The 17,739-nt window shown below is 36.1% G+C and overlaps 1 protein-coding gene across 1 annotated transcript in view; it reads right to left on the reverse strand.

Annotated features, from left to right (window-relative positions):
- PGM2L1 (phosphoglucomutase 2 like 1) overlaps positions 1-17,739 on the reverse strand; it is an 89,689-nt gene that overhangs the window by 14,427 nt on the left and 57,523 nt on the right. Inside the window, exon 12 of the mRNA XM_069070838.1 lies at positions 10,401-10,590. Coding sequence (XP_068926939.1) covers positions 10,401-10,590 — 190 coding nt within the window. The remainder of the gene's footprint in view (positions 1-10,400; positions 10,591-17,739) is intronic.

The raw sequence follows: 17,739 nt of genomic DNA on the forward strand, positions 1-17,739 counted from the left end.
GGTTATTCAAATCCACCTAATCTGACTGGTATCTGAACAACAATTACTTCTACAATGTCTCTAAAAAGTGATAATCAAGCATTTGCATGAAGATTTTTGAATGAGGAACCCAGGCACTTATGAGGCAAGCCATCCATTTTTGGACAGCTCCGATGGTTGTTTTCTTTTGTTGTCAGACTTAAGCCTATTGCTTTTGCAATTCTAACCCCTGTTCCTAGTTTGACCTTCTAAACCAAGAAAAACAAGTTTAACTTCTCATCCCCATCAAGATATCCATAATCCCACCCGCTTACCAGACCTATTCCATACCAAGTCTTTTCTAGGCTAAACATCTCTAGTCCTTCAACTAGATATATGGCATTCATGATTTTAAAGACCCTTACCTTTAGTTGTCCTACCTCTAGACATTCTTCCAATTTATCAATGTCCTTCCTGAACTGTAGTTCCCAGAACTGAATGTAATACTCTAGATGTAGTCTGATTAGGGCAGAAGACAGTAGGACTATCACATACCTAAATCCTAAATTCTCTTAATGTAATTAAGATTTAATTAACTTTTTTAAAAAATCTAGTCCGCATCTCCATCTTTTCCACATGAAAAATCATGAAAAACCTCTTCAAGTGCTTTGTTTAAAATCTAGGTAAATTACGTCAGCTCCATTCTCTGATCTACCAATATAATAATCCTATAAAAAAGGAAATGAGGTTAAGTTTACAATGCCCCACTCTTGATGATGCCATCGCTGGTCTCTGTAAATAATTTAATAAACATTTATTAAGCACCCACTATGTGTCAGGCACTGCCCTAAACTCTGAGGATACAAAGAGAATCAAAAGACAGTCAGTGTTCTCCAGGAAATCGCAGTCTGTCTGACAGGGGAGGCAACAGGTGTAAATAAATTACACACAGGATGAATCAGAGGTCATCAACAGGGAGTCGCTACTTTCTTCCCCCTAAGTGTCATTAGCACTTTAATAATACATTCTGTAATTTTGAAAGGAATTTAAGTTGTTTACTGGCATATCTGCAGACTGCAGAGTTTTTGAAAATTTGAACTTTGGCCCTTCTCTAACCCTTCTCCTTTCTCCATCAACTTTCCCAAACACTGACAGCGGCTCAGCAGAAATATCCACCAGTTTCTTTAGGACCTAGGGATGTAGCACATTTGGTGCTAAAGATGTGAATACATCAAAGTCAAGTAGGTGATCTTGTACTGTCTCCCTACATAGCATTAATATTAGCTCCCAATTAGCCAGGCCAAAGATCACGCTTCTTGGTAAAAGAAACAGAAGAAAATGAGAGTTAAACAGCTCCATCTCCTCCAGCTATGTGGTTTCCACCTTGAACAATAGTTCTTTTCCTATTCTGATCCTTTTTGCCCCCTTCCAATACATTTCTAAGTAAAATGAAACAATCTCTTTGTGTTGTTTTTTAACTTTTTCTTCCAGCCTCAGCTGAGTGTTAGCACATTTGATGAGGTTCTTACACAACTGGGCCACACTTTTCATTCACTTCTGTTACCTGCTCAGTTTTCTGCGTGTTTTTTTTTTTTTTTTAAGCAATCGGGGTTAAGTAACTTGCTCAAGGTTACACGGCCAGTTATTTCTGGGTGTGGTGCTGAGTGTCTGAGCCCGGGATTCGATCTCCAGGTCGTCCCAACACTGGAGCCAGTGCTCTTACTCGCTGAGCCACCTGGCCGCCCCTCTGCGTGTTTTTTTAAAACTCCAAGTTGATGACTACTCTGTACATCCATCCATCTCAGTCTCTTTAGACAATTTCCTATTTTCTCATTGTAATTTTCTTTCTCTCTTCACAATTTCATGTTTTTTGTTTATTTTAAAATATTTCATTGTTATCTTTTCCCTTTATGTCACAGTCATTTCAATACCCCTTCCAGTATGAACCCTTCCTCATAAGAAAAACAAAAATACATTTGATATAAATCTGACCACCATAAAGGAAGGTAGTATGTTTCATTATCTATGTTCAATTATTCAAGAGGTTCCCCCCCCCTCCTTTTTGTGATCTTTGAATTAATCTTATTGTAGTCATTGCATGGACTGTTCTTTTGGTTTTGCTTATTTCACTCAGACATCAATCAGTTCTTACAAATCTTTCTATGTTTCTTTGGAATAACATTTCACTATCAACATATGAATATTATTATTTCTACATTTATTCATCTTTGCCCAATCTGAATGGAAATCTTCTTTGACATGGTGATACTACTTTCATTGATTTAATTGTTTATATGCTTTTTGTGTTGGAAAAAAAAAAGTTATGCGGTCCAAACTGGTGGCACAGTAAGTAGTTAGGTGATACAGTCTGAGGGCAACACTGACAAGGGAGATAACTTAGGGATGAACATACTGAATTGAGTGTATACTTTAAAAAAAGTTGTATGTGATGAGATTTGTAATTTCATATATAGTCTTCTTTTTCTGTTCTAAAATTGGAGTTAAGACTTGAGAGTGAATCCTGCCTCAGACATTTAATAGTTGGGTGACCCCAGGCACATCTCATATAGTCTCCTCCAATATGAAATGAGGATGACAGTGTCTATCTTACTGGGCTGTTTTAAGAACGGAACAAAGTACCATAGGTGCTTTGTAAACTCCAAAGTGCAGCAATTATTAAGTCTCCCATTATTCCTAAAAACATGTTTTAAAGTTACAGAGACAGAGATAAGGATTGGATCTGTGATTTTAATGGTATAGGAACTCACTGCTAAGGAAAAAAACCACTACCCCTCTAATGCATAAAGGCACTTTTTTCTGCAACTTCTGGCTTTGGGGAGTTGCACTATGAGGTTAAGAGATTTGCCCTGGCTCAAACAGTAAGTATGTGAGAGAGGCAGTACTTATATCTAGGTTTTCCTGACTTTGAGACTGACTATATACTATTCCACATTGTCTCTTTATAGTTGTGTTTACATAAATCTTTTTGTCTTGGTAGGTTAATTTTCAAATATTGTATGCAAATTTAGTTATTTTATATGGAGTTTGTCTCTTCCTAATTTTTGTTAGTACTCTAAAGAAATGTGGATAATTTTTGTCTATTTACTTTATATTCTTATACCTTGCTGAAGCTATCATCTCAATGATACTCTTCATTGATTCTCTGGTGTTTTCTAAGTATTCAATAACATTATTTGCAAAAGAGGATAGTTTTATTATTCCTTTGTTAATATTTATGTCTTTTATTTCATCTTCTTGTACTGCTAAAGCTCTCATTTCTAGAACTATGTCAAATAGGGAGCATCCTTGCTTTACCCCCTGTTTGCACTGGTAAAGCTTCTAGTATTTCTCTATAAACAATGATCATATTAAAGAAAAATCTTTCCATGCTTATGCTCTTTAGAGTTCTTGATAAGGTTTTTCTGTGTCTATTGGAATAATCATGTGGTTTTTGTTATCTTTGTGGCACATCTGTTTAGTTATGCTAATTGCTTTCTTAATATTGAACCTTCTTTGCTTCCTTGATACCACTCCAACTTGGTCACAATGAATTATTTTCAGGATTTATTCCTATAGTCTCTTATTTTTTATATCAACATTTACTAGTGAAACTGGTTTACATTTCACTTTCTCTGCTTTATCTCTCCTTGGTTTAGGTATCATAACTATGTTTGCTTTATAAAAGGAGCTTGGTAGAATGCCTTCTGTCTTATATTTTTAAAAATAATCTTTATAGTAGATATCAATTGGGAAATGGCTAAATAAATTACTGAATATACATGTAAAGGGATATTATTGTATCATAAAAAATGATGAACATTAGTAAGTTAGAGAAGCATTAGAAGGCTTAAAGGATAGATATGAAAAAGTAATGAATGACTATGTGTAGATTCTGAGACATACACTTTCAGACACAATAGAATACAAATTGGTTTTGCTTACCTGTAATAATTTATTACAAGGAAGGGTTTTATTTAGGGTGGAAGGTTTTGAAAAGTTGTGGGAGAAAATGGAAATGGAAGTGACAGTAATTCCAAAAATAGAAAACAACATCAATGAAACATTTTTAAAAATACACAGAAAAGTGAAGAACAAAATACAAAAGAAGGCATGAGCAAGCAGGGTGATAACTGGCACTATCACATTAAATTAATGGAGGTACCGTGGCATAGTTGAAAGAGCATAAACTCTAAAGACCTGGGTTCAAATTCTGATCTAAACCACCCCTGATTCCCACTACCTGTGTGTCCTCAGCAAAGCCACTTAACTTCCCTGGGTCTCAGTTTCTTCTCTATAAAATGAAGTAGTTTGTAGTGGTAGCACATTGTAATGTAAAAACAAAAGACAGCAAGAAAATCTTTTTAAAATTAAAAAACAAACAAAAAGCAGCATAATGTAGTAGATCAAAATCTGGCATTGGACCAAGAAAGACCTAGAATTCTATCTCTAACATATCCTGGCTGTGTGATCCTGAGCAAATCACTTAACCTCTTAGTGTTCTAGGCAACTAAAATGATAAAAGTTACAGAAAAGTTGCCAAACTGCATTGACACAGGGTGCTTCCTCCTATAGGAGTTCCCTATATGAATGAATTCACACATTTAGTCCCTCTTCCTATTCCTATCCCTAAAAGGTAAAATGGTTTGCTATAACCACATTTGATCTAAAAAGAACAAAGGACAGATAACTAAGGATGAACAAAGAAAGGTAACATGGTCCTATAAGAGTATCTGGAACACTAAAGATCAGAACAAATGGGGCAAGAGGAAGAGCACAATGGGGATGATGACTGGCTAGAACAGATGGTACAGTGTTACTGGATGATGGAATAAAAGGCAGAATTAATCAACTATTTTGCTTTGGTTTTTACCATATAAGCCAAATGCTTCCTAGATTGGAATGTACAGTACAAAAGTGGTTAAAAGAAGTAAAATCTAAGATAAATGAAGAGATGATAAATAAGCATAAAACTGCTATCAGAGTTTAAGTCACCAGGTCTAGATAAACTACATTCCAGGGTACTGAAAAAAACTTATAGATGTAACTGTTACTTTCATGTAGGTAATCTTTAAAAATTCACACTAATCAGGAGAGGCCTATATAGGTCTCTATAGGCATGGAATAAATATACTCTCAGTTTTAAAAGAGACAGATTTTTCAGATTATAAAATGGTAAGCTTGATTTCAATTCCTGGAAAAATTTTAGAACTCATTATTAGAGAGACCATTTACATGAACACTAAGGGAAAGATAATAACTAAAAGCCAGTATAAGTGCATTAAGAATAATTACTGCCACACTAACCTTAAGTTCTTTTTTTAAAACAGGAATGCTAGATTGAGTAATCAGAAAAATGTCACATGCCTGGACTTTATAAGGCTGAGAAATAGGAACTAAATGATAGTACAATTCATGTGGACTTGGACCTATTTGGTTTGAAACCAGATCCAGAAAGTATCGTTAATGGACTAATGTCAAAATGGTCTAAGGTAACTTACTGAAGTACTCCTGGAAATTGTTCTTGATCCTATGCTATTTGACATTTTTATTACCGTAATAATTTGTATAGGGCAAGTGTATCAAATTTTCAGATGACATAGATTAAACAGGTAAGGGTAGATATAGTCAGGATGCAAGACTGACAGGCTAGAATGATGTGCCAATTTAATAAGATAAAATTTAATACTTTATTTCAAGTCAGTTATATAAGGAAAAGAAAGAAAAGGCATGGCTAGATAACAGTTCATGAAAAGGATGTAGGGGGTAGCTAGGTGGAGTATTGGATAGGCACCAACCCTGGAGTCAGGAGGACCTGAGTTCAAAATACAGCAATCATGATTTTGGACAAAGCGAAAGCAAAAATAGATCTAATTAAAAGAGATAAAGAATGAAACTATATCTTCCTGAAAGGTGCCATGTGAAAATGAAGTCATATCAATACTAAATATATTCACCAAATGGCACAGCATCTAAATTTTTGAAGGAGAAGTTGAATGAGTTACAGGAGGAAATAGACAATAAAACTATAGTAGTGGGGGACCTCAACTTTCCCCTTTAAGAACAAGAAAAATCTAACCAAAAAAATAAACAAGAAAGAAGTTGAGGTGAATAAACCTCTGGAAAAGTTATAGATCTCTGGAGAAAAGTGAATAGGAATAGAAAGAAATATACCTTTTTCTCAGTAGTACATGGCACTTACACAAAAACTGACCATGTAACAGGATATAAAAAGCAGAATAGTAAATGCTTTTCAGATCATAATGCAATAAAAATTACATTAAATAATGGATAATGGAGAGTAAAAATTAATTGGAAATTAAATAATCTAATCCTAAAAAACAAGTCTGTAAAAGAATAAATCATAGAAACAATCAATAATTTCGTTAAAGAAAATGACAACAGCACGGCAAGGTGGCACAGTGAATAGAGCACTGGCCCTGGAGTCAGGAGGACCTGAGTTCAAATTCAGCCTGAGACACTTAACACTTACTAGCCATGTGACCTTAGGAAAGTCACTTAACCCCAATTGCTCCCCTCCCCCCCGCAAAGGCAGAAAAGAAGGACGGAAGGACGGAAGGAAGGAAGGAAGGAAGGAAGGAAGGAAGGAAGGAAGGAAGGAAGGAAGGAAGGAAGGAAGGAAGGAAGGAAGGAAGGAAGGAGACAATAAAACAACATACCAAAATTTACGGGAAGCAGCCAGAGTTGAACTTAGCAGAAAATTTATATCTTTAATTGCTACATCAATAAAATAGAGGGGGAAAAAACCCAGATTGATGAATTGAGTATGGAACTAAAAAAAAATACTAGAAAAAGAACAAATTAAAAATCCCCAATTAAACATCAAATTGGAAATCCTGAAAAAAAATCAAAGGAGAGATTACTAAAATTGAAAGTAAGAAAATATTGAACTAATAAGTAAAACTAGAAGCTGGCTTTCTGAACAAAACCCAATAAAATAGATAAACCATTACCTAATTTGACTTAAAAAAGGAAAAAAGAAAACCAGATTACCAGTATCAAAAATGAAAGGGGTGAACTCACCATCAATGAAGAGGAAATTAAGACAATTTTTAAGAGCTATTTGCCCAATTATATGCCAATAAATTTGACAGTCTAAATAAATTAATATCTACAAAAATATAAATTACTCAGATTAACAGAAGAAATAAGATACTTAAATAATGCAATCTTAGAAAAGAAATTAAACAAGGCATCAATGAACTGCCTAAGAAAAAACTGCCAGGACCAGAAGGATTCACAAGTGAATTCTACCAAACACTTAAAGAACATTTAATCCCAATACTATATAAACTATTTGTAAAAACAGGTGAAGAAGGAGTCCTACCAAATTCCTTTTATGACACAAATATGGTATGGATACCTAAACCAGGAAGAGCCAAAACAGAGAAAGAAAATTATAGACCAATTTTCTAATAAATATTGATGTGAAAATTTAAATAAAATACTAGCAAAGAGACTACAGCAATATATCACAAGGATCATACACTATGACCAGGTGGAATTTATAACAGGAATGAAGGGTTGGTTCAATATTAGGAAAACTATTAGCATAACTGATCATATCAATAACAAAACAGAAATCATGTTACCTCAACAGATGCAGAAAAAGTCTCTGACAAAATACAGCATCCATTCTTATTAAAAATACTAGAGAGAGGGGCAGCCAGGTGGCTCAGCGAGTAAGAGCACCGGCTCCAGTGTTGGGACGACCTGGAGATCGAATCCCGGGCTCAGACACTCAGCACCACACCAGAAATAACTAGCCGTGTAACTTTGAGCAAGTTACTTAACTCCGATTGCTCAAAAATTAAAAAAAAAAAAAAAAGCACTTCCTATAGGGGCGGCTAGGTGGCACAGTGAGTAAGAGCTCCGGCTCCGGAGTTGGAGCACCCGAGTTCGGTTCCGGCCTCAGACACTTAACACCCACACACACACAAAAAAAACTATCCGTGTAACCTTGGGCAAGTTACTTAACCCCAATTGCCCTCCAAAAGACAAAAAAAAAAAAAAATACTAGAGAACATAGGAATAAATGGAGCTTACTTTAAAATGGTAAGTAATAGCTATCTAAAATCATTAGCAAGTATTATCTGTAATGGGAATAAGCTAGAAGCCTTCCTAATACAATCAGGGGTGAAGCAAAGATGCCCATTATCAACTCTATTATTTAATATTGCACTAGAAATGTTAGCTATAGCAATAAAAGAAGAAAAAGAAATTAAAGGAATTAGAAAAGGCAACGAGGAAACAAAACTATTACTCTTTGCAGATGATGTGATGTTATACTTAGAAAATACTAGAGAATCAACTAAAAACTACCTGGAATTATTACAATTTTAACAAAATTGCAGGACATAAAATAAACCTACATAAATCATCAGCATTTCTACATATTACCAACAAAGTCCAACAATAAGAGACAGAAAGAGAAATTCCATTTAAAATAAGTGTAGACAATATAAAATACTTGGGAGTCTACCTGCTAAGACCAACCCAGGAACTATATGAACACAACTATAAAACATTTTTTACATAAATAAAGTTAGATCTAAGCAAATGGAAAAATATTAATTGCTCATGAGTAGGCTGAGCTAATATAATAAAAATGATAATTCTACCTAAATTAATCTATTTATTCAGTGCCATACCAATATAATTATCAAAAAAATTATTTTATAGAATTAGAAAAAATAATAAAATTCATCTGAAAGAATAAAAGCTCATGGATATCAAAGGGAACCAATGAAAAAAAATGTAAAAGAAGGTAGACTAGCCATACTAACCCCCAGACTGTATTATGAAGTGGTATTTATCAAAACAATCTGGTACTGACTAAGAAATAGAGTGGTGGATCAATGGAACAGCTTAGGAACAAATTACATTACTGTAAATGTATATGTAATCTATATGATAAACCCAAGTATCTAAACTTTTGGAACAAAAACTCATTATTTGACAAAAAATGCCAGAAAGACTGGAAAACAGTATGGCAGAAACTAGGTATAAACCAATATCTCACACTATATACCAAGATAAGGTCAGAATGTGTACATGATTTACACATAAAAGGTGATATATAAGCAAATTAAGAGACCATGGAACAGTTTATCTGTCAGATTTAAGGATAAGAGAAGAATTTAGGATCAAATAAAATATAGAGAACATCACAAAATGTAAAATAAATAATTTTGATTACATAAAATTTAAAAGTTTTTGCACAAACAAAACCAATGCAACCAAAATTATAAGGAAAGCAGAAAACTTGGAATAATATCTTGCAACAAGTATCTCTAATAAAGGCATCTTTTCTTAAATATAAAGAGAACTGAGTCAAATTTATAAAAATACAAGTCATTTCCCAATTGATAAATGGTCAAAGGATATGAACAAGGCAGTTTTCAGACAAAGAAATCAAAGTTATCTATAGTCATATAAAAAATGATCTAAATCACTACTGATCAGAGAAATGCAAATTAAAACACCTCCAAGGCACCACCTCACACCTATAAGAGTGGCTAATATCACAGAAAAGGAAAATGATAACAATGTTGGAGAAGATGTGGGAAAACTGGGGCACTAACGCACTGTTGGTAGAGTTGTAAACTGATCCAACCATTTTGGAGAGCAATTTGGAACCATGCCCAAAGGGCTAAAAAACACTGTGCGTACCCTTTGACCTAGTAATACTGGATATATATCCTGTTAGGTCTATATCCCAAAGACATAAAAGAAATGTAAAAGGACCTATTTGTACAAAAATATTTATAGTAGCTCTTTTTGTGGTGGCTAAGAATTGGAAATCAAAGGGATGCCCATTTAAGAATGGCTAAACAAGCTGTGGTAGATGATTATAATGGAATATTACTGTGTTAGAAGCAATGACAAGCAGGATGATTTGAGAAAAATTTGGAAAGACTTACATGAACTGATTCAAAGTGATGCAAACAGAACCAGGAGAACATTGTATACAGTAACAGCAATATTGTTCAAAGATGAACTGTGAATGACTTAGCTATTTTCAGCAATACAAGTATCTATGACAATCCCAAAGGACTAATGATGAAGTATACCATCTGCCTCCAAAGAAAGAACTGATATTGACTGAATACAGATTGAAGCAATTCTTTTATTCAAGTCTTCTTGTAAAAAAATAGCTAACATGAAAATGTTTTACATAATTGCACATGTAAAACCTATATCTGCTTACCATCTCAGGGAGGGGGAAGGAAAGGGAGGGAGGGAAAGATAGAATTTGGAACTTAAAACTTTAAATAAAAATGTTTAAGAATTTTTTTTAAAATAGTGCTATTATTTCTTACGGTACAAGTTCCCTGACTTCAAATCCATCACTCCTTCTTTCCATTGTACCACACTGTCTTCAAGACTGCCAGAAATGCTTCAAGAGACTTCACATCACTTACCGATTTCTGATTAAGCTGGCTGCTGTCATATCCAGTGGTAATATCCCGTATGTGCAATATGTCAAATGCCCCACAATATTTTGGATATTCTTTTGGAGAATGAAAATTGCGAAGCCTTTCAAATATATTTTTGATAGTAGGTGGATCATAACATAAGAAATAGGATGTCTTTGAAATATGATATCCATACCTAGATAAAACAAAAACAACAAAATCAGAATTTGAGTTTAAATAAGCATCTTACCCTTTATACTACATTAAGTTCTAAATGGATATACAACCTAAATTTTAAGTCACATCATTAAAAAACATAAAAATGAGCATGGAAAGAGATACCTTTCACAACAATTATTAGAAGAAAAATCCTTGATCAAATAAGAGAAAGGGGTGATCACAAATGAGAAAATAGATTGTTTCAACCACATTTTGCACAAAGAAATATCAATGCACCAAGGATAAGAAGGGAAACTGACCAGTGGGAAAAACATCTTTGAATCTATTATTTATCTAAGTATATGATGATTCCAGGTAATAAAACATAAGCTCCCTGGGGACAGGAATAGTTTTTCTTTTGGTATTTATAAAGTAAATGCCTAAAAAATGTGCCTAGCACATAGCAGAAACTTAACAAATCAGTAAGTGTTTAATAAGGTCCTACTGTACAAAGACAGAAAAATGAAACAATCTTTTAATCACCTTACATTCTATTGGGGAGACAATGATTACATACAGTAAATACATGATGAATAAATAAAAAATAAATGAAAGGTCATTTAAATACAAATTAGTGGGGAAGGGGAGATCAAGAAAGTCATCATGTGTTTAGAATGTAGTTAAATCTTTAAGGAAATGAGAGAGTCTTTGAAGGGAAAATGAAAAAGAAGTATATTTTCCAGTCATAGGATATGGACAGTGCAGAGTTAGAAAGATGGGCAAAGATGCATCACACGTGAGAAACAGAGAGGATAGTTTAGCTAGACTGTGGAGTAACATATGAGGCTGGGAAAATAAGTTAGGGCCAATTTGTGGAGGATTTTGAAAGTCAAAGAAGGGATTTTGCATTTTATTCTAGAGGTAATAAATTGGGAAGTGTTGAGTTAAAAGTGAGTTGGGGCCCCTCCCTCTCACTGACTGGGCAGAGTGGAGGGAGAACATTGGAGAGCTTCCCCCAGATCCTCCATTTAAGGAGGGCACCTATCTTTTATTTTCTTTTTTTTAGATTTTTCAAATGCTTTATTAACTTCTGACCTCCCTTGTCATCTACCCTTACTGGGAAGATAAGCAGTTCAGTATAGGTTGTACATGTGTAGCTAAGCAAAACATTAACATAGAAGATATATTGTAAAAGACTGTCTATATTTCCCTCCCTCCTATTCCACCTCCCACTTGTTCTATTCTCTACTTTGATCCCATCCCTTTTCAAAAGTGAGTGCTTCCAACTTCCCTCCCCCCAAGCCTGCCCTCCCTTCCATCATCCCCCCTCTCATCCCCTTCCCCCCTATTCTCCTGTAGGGTGAGATACCCTATTTAGTGTGTGTATCATTCCCTCCCCAAGCCAAATTCAATGAGAATAAGGCTGATCCATTCCTTTTTGCCTGCCTATTCTTCCCTTCCATTGTAACCATTTTCCCTTGCTTCTTCTATATGAGATAGTTTACCCCATTCTGTCTCTCTCCATCTCCTCTCATTATATTCCTCTCCCACCTCTTAATTTCACTTTATAAGTATCATCCCTTCCTATTAACTTGGTCTTGTGCCCTCTATCTATGTATACCTGTAAACATATATACACACATTCACATATGTATTCATATACCCATATACCCTCTGATGTAGACATATATATATTTCTATTCCTTTCAACTATTTTCATACTGAGAAAAGTTTCTTCAGTTACAATTATCGTTTTTCCATGTAGGAATGTTAATAGTTCAACTTTGATAAGTGGCTTCTGATTTCTTTTCCCTGTTTACATTCTCAAGCTTCTCTTGCTTCTTGTATCTGAATGTCAAATTTTCTATTCAACTCTGGTTTTTTCATCAAGAATGCTTGAAAGTCCTCTATTCCACTGAATGACCATATTTTCCCCTGAAACATGATACTCAGTTTTGCTGGGTAGGTGATTCTTGGTTTTAATCCCAGCTCCTCTGCCCTCCAGAATATCATATTTCAGGTCCTTCGATCCCTCAGTGTAGAAGCTGCCAGATCCTGGGTTATCCTGATTTTGTTTCCACAATATTCAAATTGTCTCTTCCTGGCTGCTTGTAATATTCTCTCCTTGATCTGGGAATTCCGGAACCTGGCTATAATATTCCTAGGAGTTTTCTTTTTGGGATCTTTTTCAGGAGGTGATCGGTGGAGTCTTTCAACCTCTATTTTGCCTTCTGGTTCTAAAACATCCGGGCAATTTTCCTTGAGAATTTCTTAGAGGATGATTTCTAGGTTCTTTCTTTGATCATGGCTTTCAGGTAGTACAATAATTTTAAAATTATCTCTCCTGGGTCTATTTTCCAGGTCAATGGTTTTTCCCATGAGATATTTCACATTGCCTTCTATTCTTTCATTTGTTTGGATCTGTTTAACAGCATCTTGATTTCTCTTAATGGCCCTAGCTTCCCTTTGGTCCATTCTAAATCTGAGGGAATGATTCTCCTCAGTGAGCTTTTGAGATTCTTTTTCCATCTGGCAAATTCAGCTTTTTAAGGCATTCTTCTCCTCGTTGCCTTTTTGAGCCTCTTTTGCCATTTGAGTTAGTCTGTTTTTTAAGGTATGATTTTCCTCAGTCAGGCTGTTGATTCTCATTTCGTAATTTTCTTGCATTGTTCTCATTTCTCTTCCCAATTTTTCCTCCATTTCTCTTATCTGCTTCTTAAGGTCCAATATGGCCTGTAACCAGCTCGCATTTTCCTTAGAAGCTTTTGGTGCAGGAGTTCTGACTTCACTGTCTTCCTCCTGTTCCATTCTTTGCTCCTTTTTTGTCCCCAAAACAGGAGTCTAATGTTGGATTCTTCTTGTTTGCTTTGTTTCCCTTGCCTGGTCATGTCTCCCCTCAGTCACTTGACCCCTGGGCTTTCTGCCACAGTAGGACTCTGCTACCAGACAGGGGAGCTTTCGTCCCAAACCTGGGGTTTTCTCAGGTGCCAGAGGTATTAGATGGGTGCCCTCCCTGAGTCCTCCACACACCCTGGCAAGCTGGACACACACCCAAGGACCTCCACCCTAGACCGCAATCCAGATCCAAGCAGGTTAAAGCAAGAGCGATTACCCCTCAGACTGGTCGCTTGGTCCCCCCTACACTCTGCAGGCCAGCAGCTGAAACTGCTATGTGGCACCAGCGGTGTCTCAGTGGCTTCTTGCCCCTGGGACAAAAGCCAAGCACTCCCACTTACTGGGTCCCAAAGTCCAGACTGCACTGACCTCTCACTTTGTCCTTCACATCTATGTGTTGATAAATCTGGAAATGGCCACAGCTGCTGATGATCTGGGGTCCCTCCAGCCAGTGGTTGGTCAGGCCCGCCCTGGGGCTAAAACCTCCAGCTCATGTGGGCCTGGGCTTGGCTCTCAGAGCACTGGGCTGGCTGATTCCTGCCAGCCCACCGGGCTGTCCTCAGCAGGAGGTTAGCTTCTCTGTGTCATTTTGTGGGTTCTGCAGCTCCAGAGTTTGTTCAGAGTCCCCTTTTACATGGATTGGGGAAGGTGGAAGCTTGAGCCGGGGAAGGTCCTGCTTCTACTCTGCCATCTTGACTCCACCCGACAGCTATCTTTTCACTTCCAGCTGCAGTCTTCTGGACTTCACCTCCCTTACATCCCCAGTCAAGTACCCTCTCTGCATTCCCTGATCATTTTTCACTTGTTTTTATGTGTTGTCATTCCCTATTAGATTCCTTTTGGGAAGATATTGTTTTTTTTTGCTTTTCTTTGTAACTTCAGCACTTAGCATAGTTCCTAGCACTTTTGTTGTTGTTTATGACCCCATGGACCATAGCACACCAGTCCCTCCTATCTTCCACTATCTCTTGAAGTCTGTCCAAGTTCATGTTCATTTATTTCCACAACATAATCTAACCATCTCATCCTCAGTTGTCCCCTTTTTCTTTTACCTTCAATCTTTCCCCAAATCAGGATCTATTCCAATCAGTTCTATCTTCTCATTATGTGTCCAAAGTACTTAAGTTTCAGCTTCAGTACTTGACCTTCCAGTGAATAGCCTGAATGAATTTCTTTAACTGTTAACTGATTTGATCTCCTTGTTGTCCAAGAGATTCTCAAAAGTCTTCACCAGTGCCACAATGTGAAAATATTGATTTTCTGTTGCTCAGCTTTCCTTATAGTTCACATTGCTACTAAAAAAACCAGTTTTGAATATATGGAACTTTGTTGGCAAGGTGATGTATCTGCTTTTTAGTATGCTGTCCAGATTTGCCATAACTTTCCTTCCAAGGAGCAAGCATCTTAATTTCACAGTTGCAATAACCACTTACAGTGACCTCTGAAACAAAGAATAGAAAATCTGACACTACTTCCATTTCTTCTCCCTCTATTTGTCATGAAGTGATGGAATCCTAAGATGTTAATTTTGTTGTTGTTGTTTTTTAATGTTAAGCTTCAAGCCAGCTTTTACACTCTACTTTTTCACCCTCATCAAAAAGCTTCTTAATTTTTCACTTTCTGCCATCAGAGTGGTATTATCTACATATCTGAGATTGTTGATATTTCTCTCTGTAACCTTAATTTTGACTAGATTCATCTAGTTAAGCATTTTGCATGATGTACTCTGCATATAAGTTAAATAAATAAGGTGACAATATATAGCTTTGTCACACTCCTTTTCCAATATTAAACCAATCAGTTGTTTCATGTTTGGCTCTAACTGTTGCTTCTTGGTCTGCATACAGTTTCCTTGGGAGAGACCTAAGATGATCTGGTACTCCTATCTCTTTGAGGACTTGCCTCATTTTGCTGTGATCCACAGTCAAGAACTTTGGTGTAGTCAATAAAGCAGAAGTAGATTTTTTTTTTCTGGAACTCCCTTGCTTTTTTCATAATCCAGCGAATGTTGGCAATTTGGTCTCTAGTTGCTTTGCCTCTTTGAAAATGAGCTTGCTCTTCTCCAGTGGTCTTCTCAGACCTTTTGTCAGAACTCTCCGCTATAATCTGTCTTGGGTAACTCTACATGGCATAGCTCCTAGTTTTACTGAGATATACAAGCTCCTCCCCCATGACAAGACAGTGATCCAGGGCCTGGCACATAATAGGCTTTTAAAAAATGTTTATTGACTGACTGAATGACATAGTTAGACCTTGGCTTTAAAAATATCACCTTGGATGTGTGGGGGATAGATTAGAATGCAGAGAGATCTGAAGCAGGAGGCCACTGAAATATAGTCTCGATGAGATGTAATGAAGGTCTGAATGGGAATGGCTGCTGTCTGAATAAAGAGGAAACAGATGTGAAAGATACTGTAAAGGTAGAAATGACAAAGTTTTGCAAATGATTGGATATGTGGGGTAAAGGAGGGTGAGGTATAAATGATAATGCTGAAATTATGAATCTGGAAAACCAGAAAAATTACACTGCCCTAGAGAGAAATAGGAAGTTCAGCAAAGTTATAAGTTTAAGGCAGGAATTTTTAATCTGTAGTCTGTAGATATTTTTTAAAATGCTTAACTACTTCAATAAAACTGGTTTGTTTTATAAGTCTATCTATTTTAGTCAGTCAATAGACATTTATTAAGCATCTACTACGTGCCAGGCACTGTGATAAGGTCTAGACATACAAAAAGAGGCCAAATTAGTCCCTGCCTTCAAAAAGCTCACATTCTAATGGAGGAGACAAGCAAATGAAGAGAGACAGACTATAAATAGAATTAATAAAAATTAAATAACAGGAAAAGCACTCGAATTAAGATAGGTTGGGAAAGGCTTCCTGTAGAAAACAGAATTTTAACTGGGACTTAAAGAAAGCCAGGGAAAGTAGTAGACAGAGATAAGGAGGAAGAACATTTCAGATATAGGGTATGACCAGAGAAAATTCCTGTAGCAGAGAGATGGAGTATCTTGTTTGAGTAACAGCAAGGAGACTAGTTGAAGAGTACATGGATAGGAAGTAAGGTAGAAGAAAACTGGAAAAGTAGGAGGGGGTGAGGTTATGATGGGCTCTTAATGCCAAACAGTAAATTTTGTATTTGATCTTGAAGGCAATAGGAAGTCACTGAGTTTACTGAATAGGGGAGTGACAGAGTCAGACCTGCACTTTGGAAAATCACTTTGGTGGCTGAATGGAGGGTGGACTGAAGTTGCGAGAGACTTGAAGCAGGAGACCTACCAGCAGAATGTTATAATAGCCCAGTAAGAAGTGCTAAGGTACCAAAGTGGTGGCAGTGTCATAGGAGAGAAGGGGACATATTTTAGAGATGTTGAAAACCTGAAATCAACAAGCCTTGGCAATGGATTGGATATAGGTGGTTAGAGATAGTGAGGAGTCCAGGATGAGTCTTAGGTTGTGAACCTGGGGGACTGGGAGGATGGTGTTGCCCTCTATAGTAAGTAATAGGGAAGGTAGGAGGTGGGGAGGGTTTAGGGGGAAAGATACTAAGTTATGTTTTTGACATATTGAGTTTAAGATGTTGATTAGATAAGAATTAGAAAAAGAGGTAAAGTTTTCTAAATAAATGGAATAGTGAATTTTGAGAAAAGCAACAGGATTAGACTGTTTTCTCTAAGAACTATATACTTATATATGATTGGCTTCCAAATTTATTTATCATGGAAATGCAGGCTTTGAGTATGTTTTAGTAACAAATTCTTATATACTTATGTATGATTGGCTTCCAAATTTATTTATCATGGAAATGCAGGCTTTGAGTATGTTTTAATAATAAATTCTCAAAACTAGATTAAGGATTTTACATAAAAATTGGACTGATAATGGTAAAGAAAAGTGAAATTATTTTTCCATTATTTAAGTATCTGTCTGATAATTTTAAAAGGGAGAAGAGCTCATCTTATAGTTGTATCCTCATAAATTTTTAAAAGATTCTTGTATCAGGTACAGGATTTAGGTAAAGATAGAATCAGCAAATGGTATGTAAACTGAAATTCTCTGAAGTTTCAGAATTATCTAGGAACCTCTAGATTTGGAACCAAAGAAGCAGGGCCCCTTTTAGAGCTGTCCTGAGAATAACCATGTTGTCCAAGAAAATTTTATCTAGGGACCAGATAATTACATGAGACATGTAGGACTCAAAATATGCTGGTTAAACAGATATTGAGAATGGCTTACTAAGATATAAGGAGACTTGGTATTAATATTGGTGATAACTACTACTTCACTTTGGT

Source organism: Petaurus breviceps, unplaced genomic scaffold, assembly GCF_028583685.1.
Source record: "Petaurus breviceps papuanus isolate PSGF00001 unplaced genomic scaffold, PetGlider_PUasm1.0 90823, whole genome shotgun sequence".
Classification (NCBI taxonomy): Eukaryota; Metazoa; Chordata; class Mammalia; order Diprotodontia; family Petauridae; genus Petaurus; species Petaurus breviceps.